Here is a 15427-nt window from a genome sequence, read left to right on the forward strand (position 1 = left end):
AAATTTAGGCCAAAGTTGTGTAATTCTTATAACAAATTTTAAATTTTGTATTGGGATGTTTTTATTTTGGCTGTGCACCACCCCGAGTCCAGTAGGAGAAGGGCGGTATACAAATTTAATAAAATAAATAATAAAATAAATAACTCCCTCTATCACTTCTTCTCTGTTTGTAAGAATTAAGTCCAGTATGGTTGTCTGTCTAGTTCCCTCCTCTACCTTTTGGACTACAATGTTGTCAGCTAGGTTGGTTAGGAACCAGTTGTAGATAAAAAGGAGGAGAGAAAAATAACTTGTCTTAAAGATTCTCTTCCTATATACCAGCATTGTTTTTGATTTCAAATCATTTAGCCCTGGTATATATCTATAATTTAGGGTCCTTGTGCCAAAACACATTAAATTTGATACAGTTTTCCTTTCTTCTTCACTGGGTTTCAATAATTCTCCAACATCAGACAGTAACCATCACAGTATATTTAATAATGGCAGATGTAAACCTATGGTAAATGAATGAATACTGGAATAAAATTGTGTAAAATGCCAAGACTGGATTACTTTTTACAATTATTTTAAAGAACAAATAATTTACACCTATGCAAAAAATTAAGGTATTTTGCAGCCCTGCTAATAGGTTTTATTCATCAGAAAAGGTTAGAGTTTCAGCAAGATCTCCAGCATGGTTTTTTGCAGCTTGCTTGCTCTCGGCTGCCATAAAAATGGAGAGGGAGATTTAGGCATTTGGGATGGGGAAGTGAGTTGGTCCTGTGAGAATTGGAAGGGAAGTTTGCACTCATGAGCTATTGCACTGCTGAGTGGAGTTGTTTGGACTTTTCTGAGGCCAACTGTCCTGGGACTCCAGAGGCATACAATACCTGCAGAGGAGCTTTTCCCATAACATTATGGGTGCTGGATGCTGATTGGTCTTTGCTAGACCCTGGATGGGAGTTATTTGGGGTGACTTTCAATGTGTAACTTTTGTGGAAGTTTTTCTCAGATCTTCTCTGCTTTTGCTGCTATCAGTTCTTTCTTAGTAAAAGTATATCTTCTCTAAATCAACGGAGTCATGGGTTTTCTTTCTTAGGATTTGAACAGAGGCAGACCTGACATTAGGCAAGATCTGCTTTATTGGCCAACCTGGAAATCATAGTCTAGTGGACTGGGGACGCAATGTCAACCCATGGGAGCAACCAGGAAGAGTCCACAGCCCTAGAGCAACCCCCCCCCCACAAGGCCACGCTGTACTCAAGATGAGATGGAATGGCTGGAGAAGCTGAACCTTGATGAGGAAGCAGTCCGAGTCAGATGGTCGCTAGACGTAGGATGGCTGGAGGACCATGAGGAGCATCCACCAGGGGTGACTATTACCAGAGGGCATTGAGAATCCCACAGAGTGGAGGGGCATGAAGGAGAATGTCGGGAAATTCCCCCTGACTCTGACCATGAGGACTTCATGCTGAGCCACACATTGTATCTGTGGCAAGAGGCAAATGAAAATCAGAGAGCCAGAGAAATGCTTGCTTAGATGTCTGCCAAGCAGTCTCACAAAGAGACCAGCCAGGCGGCAAATGGAGCTGCCACCTCCACAGCTACTTCAGTTGCTCTACAGGGGGTGGCTCTGGCTGCAGTCACATTGCCACTAGCAGCTGCAGTGGCTCCGGCTCCCCTGAAGGTGCCAGGTTCCCCAAAGTTCTGCTGCTAGGAGTGAAGTTCGACAGGCATCCCAAATTGTTGGATTCTTCCTAGCTTAAGTGTGGAATTATATGCAGGTGTATGGGAACAAATTGGAATCAGAAACAACTAAAGTGAGATGTGTCACCATGGCCCTGTAAGGGGCTATAGCAGAGTGGATGTTTTTTCTTCACAACAACAATGCCCTTCAGCTACGAAACTATTATCAGTTTATGACAGCCCTCCACCAGCAGTTTGAGGACCCTCTAGCAGAGCGCAAAGCTAGAACCCAGATGAAGATCACCCAGGGGCAGTAGTTAGCAGAAAACTCTCCGGAGTTCTGCAAGCTGGCATGTTGACTGTCCACATGGCCTGAAGAGATCCTGGTTGAATGTTTCAAGGATGGGTTTAATGACGAAGTCTATCACACCTGCATCTTGCAGGAGGCCTCTCAAGACCTCCAACACTGGTATATGCTGGCAGATGAAGTGGAAATAGATCTGGCCAGAGACCGACACAGGGCAGCCATGGCTGGAGCAAGTCCTCACTCCCTGCTCATAAAGAATCCCTGAAAGCTGCCAAACAGTGGTCCACAACTTGCTTCAAGTGCGGAAAAGAAGGGCACCAAGCAAGTGACTGCCGTTCTGCCAAACCTAGCCCCAAACCTGTAGCCACTGGGAATAGGAAGGCTGAGAAGCTGCCACTGAGGCTCTGTAAGATGACTCTAAAGGGGATGGAGGTTGTTGAGTTTGGTCAGGAGGGGTTGGGAACTCTGACCTCGCTGAAAGAGAATGAAACTGACTCTGATGACAACCCCTTGGTACGTTGACATGTGATCCCCGTGACCATCCCAGTGGAATTAATGGTGCCCTGGTCCTATCCAGGGCGCTATTTGACTCAGAGTGCACCAGGTGTGTGGTTAGCCTTGAAGTTGTAGAGAAATTGGGACTGAGGGTGCCCATAGCCTTCTGCCAATTGGATGGGTTGGTAGCAGGGGGTCCTTGGCTCATTTTGTAACAGAACCTGTGGAAATGAGAATGGGGAGCCACAAAGAGCTTCTGAGTTTTACAATAGCACCAGAGTTAGAGAGACCCCTCTTACTCGGACTGACTTGGCTCCACAAGTGGAACCCTCTTGTGAATTGGAGAAGAATGCTCCTAAAAATCCGACCTCAACCAGCAGGGAGAAGGGAAGGGAATCCCTTGCCACAAACCAAAAGAGCCAAAATGACATGGTAGTTGGGGGCTACTGTGTAGCAGCACACAAAGAGAGGAGAAAATCCCAACGAAATACTGGGACAAGGAAGGCTGATGCTAGTGACATGGTTGCTGCATGCAAATGCCTAGGGGGTTTTACAACAGTGCACTTACACCTCCAAAAAATTAACTGAGACTGAAAGGAGATAGTGAGTCTGGGAGAAGGAAGTATTTGAGGTGTGATGGGCATTGCTAACTTGGAGGCATTTCATAGAAGGAGCAAAGCAACCTTTTGAAGTAGGGACTGATCACAAAAACCTGGAAACCTTGAAAAACCCAAGGAAATTGTCACCTAAACAAGTCCATTGGGCACAGTACTTTAATTACTTTAATTTCATGCTGCATTATATCCCTGGGGGGGGGAGGGAGAACTTCATGGCTGATGCTTTATCCAGATTACCCCAATATAGTGCTAGACTTGAAGTAATCCGGCCAGTTATCCCTTCTACAGTTAGCTGCTCCAGTGACTACCAGGGCTCAGAAAAAGTCAGAGCCTGAGTTGCTCCATGAATTGTGTGAGGAATTGAAGGGGGCATTGAAAAGTAATGAATGGTTTCTGTCCCACACAAATGACTGCACCATGTGAGATGGATTGGCGCCAAATTGTATGTGTCTGCCAGCATAAGGGGCCCCATCCTACAGTGGGCTCATGATTCCAAAACTGCCGGTCATTTTGATCTTGTAAAGACATTGCACTTGATCAAGTGACAATTTTGGTGGCCTTTGTTGAAAAGGGACATTGAAACTTAGTTTTCTCATCTATGCAACTGCTAAACAGCCTCCAGGGAAGCCCACCAGACTGTGGCTAGTCCTAGGGGCCCAATGGAAGGAAATATCCATGGACTTTATAGTGGAGCTACCTGAGAGTGGGGGGAAACACAGTCATTTGGGTTGTTACAGGTCTTTTCTCCAAACAAGTACATTTTGTTCCCTGCACTAAAATACTATCATATAAGGTGTTTGCTAAACTTTATTCAACATGTGTATAGGTTACATGAAATTCCTGACTGCATTATCTTGGATGGGGAGGGGGTGCAATTCACTTCCCAGTTTTGGTGGGATTTCTTAAATTGCTAGGCTCCAAGGCTCCACCCAGGGCTAAGCTCCACCCATCTTCCTCAAACCAATGGAATGTGTGAGTGCAACAAATCGGTTCTAGAACAGTACCTTAAGTGCTACATAAAATATCAGCAAGATAATTGGGCTGACCTACTGCCATTTGCAGAGGTCACTTATAATAACTCGGTGCATAATAGTACTGGTTTCACTGCATCCAAGATAGCTTCTAGCCAGGATTTCGTCCCCATACCAGAACTGCCTCAAGAGAAGCCTCTTCCTCCCTCCTTGATGGAGGGATTGAACAGCTTCAACACACCTGGCCAGTAATACGTAAGGTGTTGGAAGATGCACATCAAGTCCATAAGTAACAGGCTGATAAAAAGAGGGCAAAACCGAAAGACTTCCAAGTGGGTGATAAAATATATTTGTACACTAAATACTTATAGACTACCCAAAAATCAAAGAAACTGGGACCTAAATATGTGGGCCCATTCCCAATTGTAAAAGTTATCAACCCAGTTACTATGCAGAGATCATACCTGCCAAAGAATCTTAATCGGATCCACCCTTTCATTGTTAGTTTGCTCAAGCCTAAAAAGATATCTCCTCTTCACCCTGCTCAGCCAACCCCTCCAGTGCCCATTCTCATAGAGGAAGAACAGCATTTTGAAGTCAAAGAAATTTTAGATTCCAGAAAGTGAAAAGAGAAAGAACAATACTTAGTGGCCTGGAAGCATTTCCCTACTTCAGAATGGGTGAATGCCCGAAATATTCGAACCCCTAAACTCCTTCAGATGTTCCACAGGAAATGTCACTGCGTTTTTGTATTTACCAGATGAGCTCTTATTTTTGAACTTTCAGACTTACTGTAGCTTGCCAAGTTCTTATCAGTAAGCTAACTGCGCATGTCCACATTCTTTCACTTTCTTCTAACCTTCTTTGTTCGCCTGCCAAGAGGTCCGGTAGGAACGCTGCCAAGATGTAACAATTTATTAGTAAGATGTTTTTACTTCTTTATAATAAAATGTGTTTATTAGAATATATCTCGGGTTTATTTTCTTAAAGTATACTTCAAAGAAAGGTCATGATCCATTCTCTAATCAAGGTGCAATTACCCAAAAGCAGAATGGGATTAATTGCCACCCTGACAGGAAATACCCCAATAAGCCTGGGTGAAGCAATGTTCTTTAATTGGAGTTGACCTGTGGTAAATTAAATTGATTGGACATGATTTGGAAAGGCACACACCTCTCTGTAGAAGGCCTCACAGCTGACAATGCATAATGTAGCAGAGCAAAAGCCATGGTCAAAGCAGAGCTGAGAGACAGGATTATTACAAAGTACAGCTCTGGGGAAGGCTAGAATAAAAATTTTGCTGTACTGAAGGTTCATAAGAGCACAGTGGCCTCCATAATTCTCAAATGGAAGAAGTTTAGCACAACCACGACTGTTCCAAAAGCTGGTTGCCCAGTCAAACTGAGCAATTTGAGAAGGGCCTTAGTAAGAGAAATGACCAAGAACCCGATGGTCACTCTGACTGAACTTCAGAGATCCTGTATAAAGATGGGACAGAGTTCCACAAAGACAACCATCACTTCAGCCCTCCACTGATCTGGGTTTTATGGCAAAATGGCTAGACAGAAACCTCTCCTTAGTGCAAAACACATGAAAACCTGCTCAGTTTGCAAGAAAGCAACTGAAGGATTCTCAAACTGTCAGCAACAAGATTCTCTGGTCTGATTAAAGATTGAACTGTTTGGCTCAGTTCTAAGCATTATGTCTGGAGGAAACCAGGCATTGCTCATCACCTGCCCAATATTATCCCAACAGTGAAGCATGGTTCAGCATCATTCTCTGGGGATGTTTTTCAGCAATAGGGACTGGGAGACTGGCTAGGGTTGAGGGAAAACTGAATGGAGCAAAGTACAAGGATATCCTTAATGAAAACCTGTTCCATAGTGCTCAGGACCTCAGACTGGGCCGAAGGTTTACTTTCCAACATGACAATATTCCTAAGCACACAGCCAAGACAACACAGGAGTGGCTTAGGGACAACTCTATGATTGTTCAAGCCCTGACTTGAACATCTCTGGAGGGACCTGAAAATGGCTGTCTACTGACAGTCACCATCCAACCTGACATCTTATGAGGATTTGCAAGGAAGAATGGCAGAAAATTCCGCAATCCAGGTGTGTAAAGCTTGTTGATTCATACCCAAAATTAAGGCTGTAAAAGCTGCCAAGGTTCTTCAAGTACTGAGTGAAGGGTCTGAATCAGTGGTGGGTTCCTCCTGGTTCAGCCCGGTTCTCCCGAGCCGGTAGCAGTGATGATATGACGTCACCGAACTGGTTCTGCCCCACCCCCCATGCCCCCCCACCCCCCGCATTATTCTTACCTTTTATTTGGCCCCACCCCCAATCTATTGCTGCCTCCTGAGTCCCAGTTGATGGCTAGAGAGAAAAAAACTGTTTAAACTCTTGCCGCGGGGCTTCAAAGGGCCACCCTACAGCTGATCAGTGTTAAAAGAAAACAAATGAGTAGACCAATGCCTGCAAAAATACATGAGTAGATCAGTGCCTGCAAAAATAAATGGGTAGACCAGCGCCTGCAGAAATACATTAGTAGATCAGTGCCTGCAAAAATACATGAGTAGATCAGTGCCTGCAAAAATAAATGGGTAGACCAGTGCCTGCAAAAAATAAATGGGTAGATCGGTACAGCTCTGCAAGCAATTAAAAGCCTGGTAGACCAGTACCTCTGCTAAATCTTAAATAATTGTCACATGACCATCAAGCCACGCCCACAGAACCGGTAGTAAAAAAATTTAGAACCCACCCCTGGTCTGAATACTTATGCCAATGTGATATTTCAGTTTTTTCTTTTTAATAAATTTACATACATTTCTAAAAACCTGTTTTCACTTTGTCATTATGTGGTACTGAGTGTAGATTAATGAGAAAAAAAATGAATTTCAACATCTGTAGAATTAGGCTACAGCATAATAAAATTGACAAAAGTGAAGGGGGTCTGAATACTTTCTGAATGCACAGTATTTTTTCTGCTGGTAGTGGCTGGTAGTACACACCTATAGCAATGTCATTCTTTTATTTTTATTCATTATCATTTATTATTTTAGCTAATTGACACTTGGAAGAAAACTGAAAACTAATCTGGATACATTACTAATAGAATAACAGATTTGAAAGGGACCTTGGAGGTCTTCTAGGCCAACCCCTGCTCAAGCAGGAGACTCTATACCATTCCAGAAAAGTGGCTGTCTGGTCTTTTCTTAAAAGACTCCAGTGATGGAGCACTCAGAACTTCTGAAGGCAAGCCATTCTACTGGCTAATTGTCTTCACTTTTACAAAATTTCTCCTTAATTCTAGATAACTTCTCTCCTTGTTTAGTTTCCATCCACTGTTCCTTGTCTTGTCTTGTCTTCTGGTGCTGTGGAAAAAAGGTTGACTTCCTCTTCTTTGTGGCAGCCCCTCAAATATTGGAACACTGCTATCATGTTACCCCCAGTCCTTCTTTTCACTACAGTAGACTAGACATTCCCAATTCCTGCAACATTCAAGGTCCCTTCCAAATCTATTCTGACTATTGGGGGCGAATCATTGGCCCCCACGGAGAGGGCGTGCAACTTGGGCGTCCTCCTGGATTCACGGCTGTCTTTAGAAGAGCACTTGACGGCCGTGACTGGGAGGATTTTTCATCAGGTTCGCTTGATTTGCCAGTTGCGTCCCTTTCTGGATCGGGACTCCTTACACACGGTCACTCATGCCCTCGTCACCTCCCGCCTGGACTATTGTAATGCTCTCTACATGGGGCTCCCCTTGAGGAGCACCCGGAGGCTTCAACTGGTGCAGAGTGCGGCAGCGTGGGTGGTAATGGGAGCGACATGGCGTTCCCATGTAACACCCCTCCTGCGCGAGCTGCACTGGCTCCCGGTGGTCTTTCGGGTGCGCTTCAAGGTATTGGTTACCACCTTTAAAACGCTCCATGGCTCAGGACCTGGGTGTCGAGTGTCAGCCATTCCCTCGACACATGATCCCGGGGACTGTGACAAGCCAGAAGAACAGAGACATGTGAAGGGGGGTGTTGTAGCGTTTAGAAGGGCACGGTGATATCAGGTGGTGGACAGTATAGGGAATCTGGGGACAGGGTCAATAAAACAATGTCAAAGGAAACAAACCCCCTTCAATACAAGGGACAGCGAGATCCGGAAGTAACTGAAGGAGTAAATAGCGCGGTCACTTTAAATGCACAATTGAGCAAGGGCGGGGCGCTTGGGGGCGTTCTATAAAGCCAGATAAGTGGAGGAATCGGGCGTCTCCAACTTTGTTTTTCAACAGAAAACTTCAGCGCTTACTGTATGACCACCGTGTAAGCTACGATTAAACCGGATAGCTTCACCTTTGAGTGTGTGCATGTGGTGTTTGTTCAGCGGAGCACAGGTGGTTCCAGAGGAGGCTGACAGAAAGTCGGAGATGCTTTATTCTTCTGTCTGAGGACTGCAAGCAGCTGTGATGGCAGAGGACGTGACGGATGATGCCATGGTGTTGGATTTGTGGACGGAGCTGGAGGCAGAGGAGGAGGAGAACGTGGAGACGGAGGAGCATTGCGAACAGCCAGTGGTACGCCCCAAACAGAGAGTGGTGTCGCCCCCACCCCCAGAAGACAAGCAGGAAAGACAGGATTCATTGGGGACTGAAGCTGCTCGAAAACCATCTGGAAATTGGTGGCAAAGTACCGCTATACTGGGGAAGTTGGGGTTTCAGATGTCAGCCAACCCCCCTCTAGCCCCTCAATTCCAAGGTGGCGGGAAAGGAGATGGAGGAGGACGAAGAGGGGGACTGGAGTTATTCTTCCGGCCCCGGTGTAACCACCATGGATATGTTGAGGAAGAGGTTTGGGGAAGCTAGCTTCCGGGATGCCCCCTCTTGGCAGCCCTGGGCGCCCAGGGCAGACCAGTCAAATACATGGCAGAGTGGGGTGGGAGCATCAATGGGTGGAATGTCCAAATCCAGGGTGCGTTTGGCCAGTCCATAGCTGCGAGTAGACCATAGTCGATACAGGGGCAGAAGGGATGAAGACCCTGCTCCCAAGGGTGGGGGTTCCTCATCAAGGGAGGGGATACATGGTACACGACGACAGCCACATCGTGAGGACCAGGAAGGTGAGCCTGCTGCTAGACGGTCCCGCTCACGGGAACAAAGAGCCCCTCAGGGTGGAGAGCGGTCCAGGCGTGAACGGGATCCAGCACCTGCATGGATCCCAGGGCCTTGGGTACAGCAAATACCATGGGGTCTCCCTCCCTTACAAGCCACGTTCGATGGGAATCCAGACCATGTAGCCCTCTTTCTAAGTCAGGTGATCAGCTACATCGATGCTTACGGGCACTATTATTCCTCTCAGTGGGCCAGAGTAGTAGCGGTTACAACGGTTTTGACGGGTGAGGCAGCTGACTGGGTGGCCAGTTTACACACCATGCACGCTCGAGAACTGGCAGATTTGGGACTGTTCCTGGAAGCGTTACGGAGTCGATTTGAGGATGACGCCAGCAACCAGGCCATTGTCGAAAGTGATCTAGTTTCACTAAAACAAAATGGACGAGCGGCTAAAGACTATGTAAAGGAATTTCATACCTTGACTAATCGGTTGAGGGGCTGGCCCGAACATTTATTAGTTCACCATTTCCATAAGGGGCTGGATAGAGACCTATGTCAGGCCTGCGTTTATAGGGGCCTTGGTCCTTACATAACAGCCTGGTATAAAGCGGCTGTCGAATTGGATGTAGGCCTGAAGTAGTTCCGGATGCGAAGCAACACCATGACCCCACCACGGAAGGTGTTGGAGAAGCCGCCAACAGGGCGGGGAGGCATTCGAACATATATGCCTATAGGAGTAAGAGGTGGTATTGCCTCACGAAGACCATTCCGATGTTACCGGTGTGACCAGTAGGGCCACAGAGTGCTTGATTGCCCACTCCCGCCTCTCCGGGCCCCAGACATCCAGGCATCAGGTTCCGGTAGGCGGGCGGGTTTCCGTTCCAGACTATCGAAGCGCTCTCGTATTGCGGCTCAAACAAGAGTGGTGAGACCAATGGTCGTGATGGCAATGGTGGCTCTCCTGACGTCATCCGAACACCGACGGAGGAGGGGAATGTTGAGGAGGAAACAGAACACATGGATCCTATGGTATGTGATCCTGTCCGACCTTTCGTTATCCAGGTGACACTAAAACACCCTGGGTCGGGTAGACTGGAACAGCAAGGGGCCTTAGTAGATACCGGGTGCACCCGTTGCCTTTTACGAAGGGCGATAGCAGACAGTCTTGGACTCCATGTAGTGAGATTGTGGAAACCTATTTACTTTGAGCAAATGGATGGTTCAACGCTAGGAGGACAACCGGCTACCCATGTTACAGAGCCTGTGACACTTGAGATCGGGAATCATCGGGAAGTAGTACGATTTGTGGTTGTAGAAAAAAATGATTGAACCCATCATTCTAGGCCTGTCATGGTTAGATAAGTGGAAACCTACCATTTGGTGGGAAGGGGTTTTTCGCAAATTACGCTTGGCAGTAGGCCCTGATCCACCTGAAGACAGTAGAGATGTAGGAGCGACTGGAAGGGAGATGTCCTGTCTAGAAAAAGTCCCACACATATACAGAGATGTATGGCGTGTGTTTAGCGAGAAGGAATGTGAGACCCTTCCACCCCACCGTCCTACAGACTGTGCGATAGAGTTGAAACCAGGTGTTAGTCTACCTAAACCCCGCATGTATTCCATGATTCCCCTTGAATTAGAGGAATTGTGGTGTTATATAGACCAGAACCTAGCCAGGGGTTTTATCTCGCCCAGTCGTGCGCATATGGCAGCGCCAGTTCTGTTTAAGGAGAAGAAAGATGGAGGGCTAAGATTGTGTGTTGATTTTCGGGGATTAAACACTGTCTGTATGGAACCCCTTTATCCCTTACCCCTTATGACGGATTTGCTTTCCACTCTCACGACAGGGAAGATCTTTACTAAGTTGGACCTCCGAGAAGCGTATTACAGGGTCCGGGTAAAAGCGGGTGATGAATGGAAGACCACATTTAACTGCCCTTTGGGCAGCTATAAGTTCCGGGTCATGCCATTTGGTCTACAGGGGGCCCCTGCAGTTTTTATGCAGTTTATCAATAGTATACTCTATGATCACCTGTATCGCGGAGTTCTCGTATATCTAGACGATATTCTAATATACTCCAATACCCTAGAAGAACACGTTTGTCTGGTACGGCAAATATTACTGAAATTGTTGAAGGCTCAGTTGTATGTAAAGCTATAGAAATGCGAATTTCACAAGACAGAGATAGATTACTTGGGGTTTAGGATTTCAGAAAAAGGGATTGAAATGGACCAAAATAAGGTTAAGACAGTGTTGGAATGGCAGGCTCCAAAGACCCGAAAACAGTTACAAATTTTTCTGGGCTTTGCAAATTTTTATAGAAGATTTATCCCCTCATTTGCTAAGGTGGCTTTACTGTTGACTGATCTCTTAAAGACGAGAAAAATTGCAGTCGGGAAAGGCAACCTACAACAAAAAATCAATTGGACGATATCATGTCAACGTGCATTTGACACGTTGAAAACCCTCTTCGCTAATGAACCCATACTAAGACATCCTAACACATCGAAACCCTTTGTAATCCAGGCAGATGCAAGTGATGTGGCGGTAGGAGGTGTTCTCTTACAAAGAAATGAACATGGGGTTCTTCAACCATGCGTCTACACCTCCCGAAAACTAACCGATACAGAACGAAATTGGACGGTTTGGGAAAAAGAGGCGTATGCCATAAAATGGGCCTTGCAAACGTGGAGGCATTTACTAGAAGGGACTAAGGTAGAATCTGAGGTATGGACGGATCACAAAAATCTAGAGGCACTTCAATCGCCTCGTAAACTGTCCCCGAAACAGGCGCGTTGGGCGCAATATTTCCGCAGATTTACCATCAAGCTGAAAGCGATACCAGGGGGAAAGAACTATTTAGCTGATTCCCTATCGCGTATGCCGCAATTTGAGAGCCAAAAAGAGGAGATAACACAAGCCTTAATACCTTATAAACAGACAGGAAAGCAAGGAAGGGACGTATTCCCGCTCCCCACAACCTGGGTAGTGGAGTTGAGGAAAAAATTAGCAACAGACAGTTGGTTGAAGACCAATCCCCAGATAGTGACACAGAGAAGAGGACTAATGTGGAAATGAGATAAATTATATATCCCCGAAGGATTGAGAGATAAGGTGTTACGACAATGCCATGATGTAAAAACAGCAGGGCATTTCGGTTTTGTGAAAACGTTGCATCTAGTGAGGAGACAATTCTGGTGGCCACGTATGTGAAAACAGGTAGAGACATATGTACAAGGCTGTCCCGTCTGTATAAGAGCTAAACCCTTGTCAGGGAAACCGTCTGGTTTATTACAGTCCGTGGCTGAACCACAGAGGCCTTGGGAAGATATAGCCATGGATTTCATAGTTGAATTGCCTCCCAGCAAAGGAGTCCAATGTAATATGGACTATTATTGACCTGTTTTCCAAACAGGCACATTTTGTCCCCTGTAAAGGACTACAGTCCGCAGGGCGTCTAGCGAAACTATTTGTCCAACACGTATATCGACTTCATGGCACACCCAAACGTATAATCTCAGACAGAGGTCCCCAATTTACCGCCCGGTTCTGGAGACGTTTCCTAGGACAATTAGGAACAAAACAGGGACTGAGCTCTGCGTTCCACCCAAATACCAACGGAGCCACTGAAAGAGCCAATGCCATGGTAGAAAGGTATCTACATTCTTATGTATCATACCAACAAACAGACTGGTACGAACTCTTACCTTTCGCAGAATCAGCATATAATAACACTGTACAAAGCAGTACAGGTTATACACCCTTCTTGGTAGTTTCTGGAAAAGAGTTCCCTGCCATCCCCGATCTAGATGTACAAATGACTAGTTCCCATAGTCCAAAAGAATGGACAGAGAAGGTTAAACAAAGTTGGCCACACATCAAAAATGCATTAGAAAAAGCTTCTGAAGCGTACAAAACCCAAGTAAACAAACGGAGACGAGATAACCTACCCTTCAAAATAGGAGAAAAAGTGTATTTGTCCACAAAATATATCAATCTGCATATGCCCAGTAAAAAACTAGGTCCAAAGTATATAAGTCCCTTTCCCATCACCAAAATAATAAATCCCATAACGGTATCCTTACAACTACCCCTCTTACTGAAAAGAATACACCCAGTATTCCACAGTAGTCTCCTAAAACCAGCAGCCAAAATAAGAGAGACAGGAACACGTCCAGGGCCCGTGACAGGAAGCTCATACGAAATTAAAAAGATCCTCGATTCTAAGATATATCATGGGAAGCTTAGGTATTTAGTACATTGGAAGGGATACCCTATATCAGAAACAACATGGGTGAAAATGAAGGATATAGATGCTCCACGATTACTAAAACAATTCCATGAAACATATCCATTATAAATTCCAGTCGGGCTTCAGGCCTGGGTACAGCACGGAAACGGCATTGGTCGCGTTGGTTGATGATCTCTGGAGGGCTCGGGACAGGGGTTGTTCCTCTGTCCTGGTCCTATTAGACCTCTCAGTGGCTTTTGATACCATCGACCATGGTATCATGCTGCACTGGCTAGAGGAGTTAGGGGTGGGGGGCACCGTCCTACGGTGGTTCTCCTCCTTTCTCTCTGACCGGTCGCAGTCTGTGTTGATAGGGGGGCAGAGGTCAACCCCGAGGCCCCTTGTATGTGGGGTGCCACAAGGGTCGGTCCTCTCGCCCCTTCTGTTCAACATTTATGTGAAGCCGCTGGGTGAGATCATCCGTGGTTTCGGGGTGAAGTACCACCAGTACGCTGATGATACTCAGCTGTACATCTCCACCCCGGACCACCCCAATGATGCCCTTGAAGTGATGTCCCGGTGCCTGGAGGCCGTGCAGATCTGGATGGGGAGAAACAGACTCAGGCTCAACCCATCCAAGACCGAGTGGCTGTGGTTTCCGACATCCCGATATAGTCAGTTGGTGCCATCACTGACTATTGGGGGCGAGTCACTGGCCCCCACGGAGAGGGTTCGCAACTTGGGTGTCCTCCTGGACTCACGGCTGTCTTTAGAAGAGCACATGACGGCCGTGGCCAGGGGGACTTTTTATCAGGTCCGCCTGATTCGCCAGTTGCGTCCCTTTCTGGATCGGGACTCGTTAAATACGGTCACTCATGCTCTCGTTACTTCCCGCTTGGACTACTGCAATGCTCTCTACATGGGGCTCCCCTTTTTTTTTTTTTTTTTTTTTTTTAATTTGATTTATATGCCGCCCTTCTCCGGAGACTCAGGGCGGCTTACAATGCTTTAAGCTCCTTGAGGAGCACCCGGAGGCTCCAGCTGGTCCAGAATGCGGCCGCGCGGGTGGTTATGGGAGCGACGTGGCGCTCCCATGTGACCCCCCTCCTGCGCGAGCTGCACTGGCTCCCGGTGGTCTTCCGGGTGCGCTTCAAGGTTTTGGTTACCACCTTTAGAGCGCTCCATGGCATCGGACCGGGGTATCTACGAGACCGCCTTCTGCTACCAATAGCCTCTCACCGACCAGTACGCTCCCATAGAGAGGGGCTCCTCAGGGTGCCGTCGGCCAAACAGTGTCGACTGGCGGCCCCCAGGGGGAGAGCCTTCTCTGTGGGGGCACCTACCATCTGGAACGAGCTCCCCCCAGAGATACGGAAGATCCCGGACCTGTGCACGTTTCGCCGTGCTCTCAAAACTTTTCTATTTCAGCAAGCTGGCCTGGCCTAACTCCCATATTTTAAATTTTTAAATTTTTTAATTCGTGATTTTACAAATTGGGTGTTTTAATCTGTGTTTCGGCCGAAATATTTAATAATTTTAAGGGATTTTTTAATATTTGTATTATTTGTATTTTATCTTGGCTGTTCACCGCCCTGAGTCCTTCGGGAGTAGGGCGGTATAGAAATTTGATTAATAAATAATAATAATAAATAAATATCCAAACAAACCAGGTGGACACTTTCCCACTTAATGAGAATAACCGAATGTTTTTATGTCCCTACAGGAAGAGACCTGGTAGGGGGGGGGCGCATGTCGAGTGTCAGCCATTCCCTCGACACATGATCCCGGGGACTGTGACAAGCCAGAAGAACAGAGACATGGTGAAGGGGGGTGTTGTAGCGTTTAGCAGGGCACGGTGATATCAGGTGGTGGACGGTATAGGGAATCTGGGGACAGGGTCAATAAAACGATGTCAAAAGAAACAAACGCCCTTCAATACGAGGGACAGCGAGATCCGGAAGTAACTGAAGGAGTAAATAGCGCGGTCACTTTAAATGCACAATTGAGCAAGGGCGGGGCCCTTGGGGGCGTTCTATAAAGCCA

General features: G+C 46.6%; 1 protein-coding gene across 1 annotated transcript in view; it reads left to right on the forward strand.

The window, feature by feature from the left end:
* Window positions 1-15427, forward strand: part of LOC139320230 (gamma-aminobutyric acid receptor subunit alpha-2) — a 441414-nt gene that overhangs the window by 411604 nt on the left and 14383 nt on the right. The window contains exon 10 of the mRNA XM_070948459.1: window positions 15123-15204. Within this exon, the coding sequence (XP_070804560.1) occupies window positions 15123-15204 (82 nt within the window). The remainder of the gene's footprint in view (window positions 1-15122; window positions 15205-15427) is intronic.

Source organism: Pituophis catenifer, unplaced genomic scaffold (genome assembly GCF_029215685.1).
Source record: "Pituophis catenifer annectens isolate HBS135680 unplaced genomic scaffold, rPitCat1.0.hap2 SCAF_8, whole genome shotgun sequence".
In the NCBI taxonomy this organism is placed as follows: Eukaryota; Metazoa; Chordata; class Lepidosauria; order Squamata; family Colubridae; genus Pituophis; species Pituophis catenifer.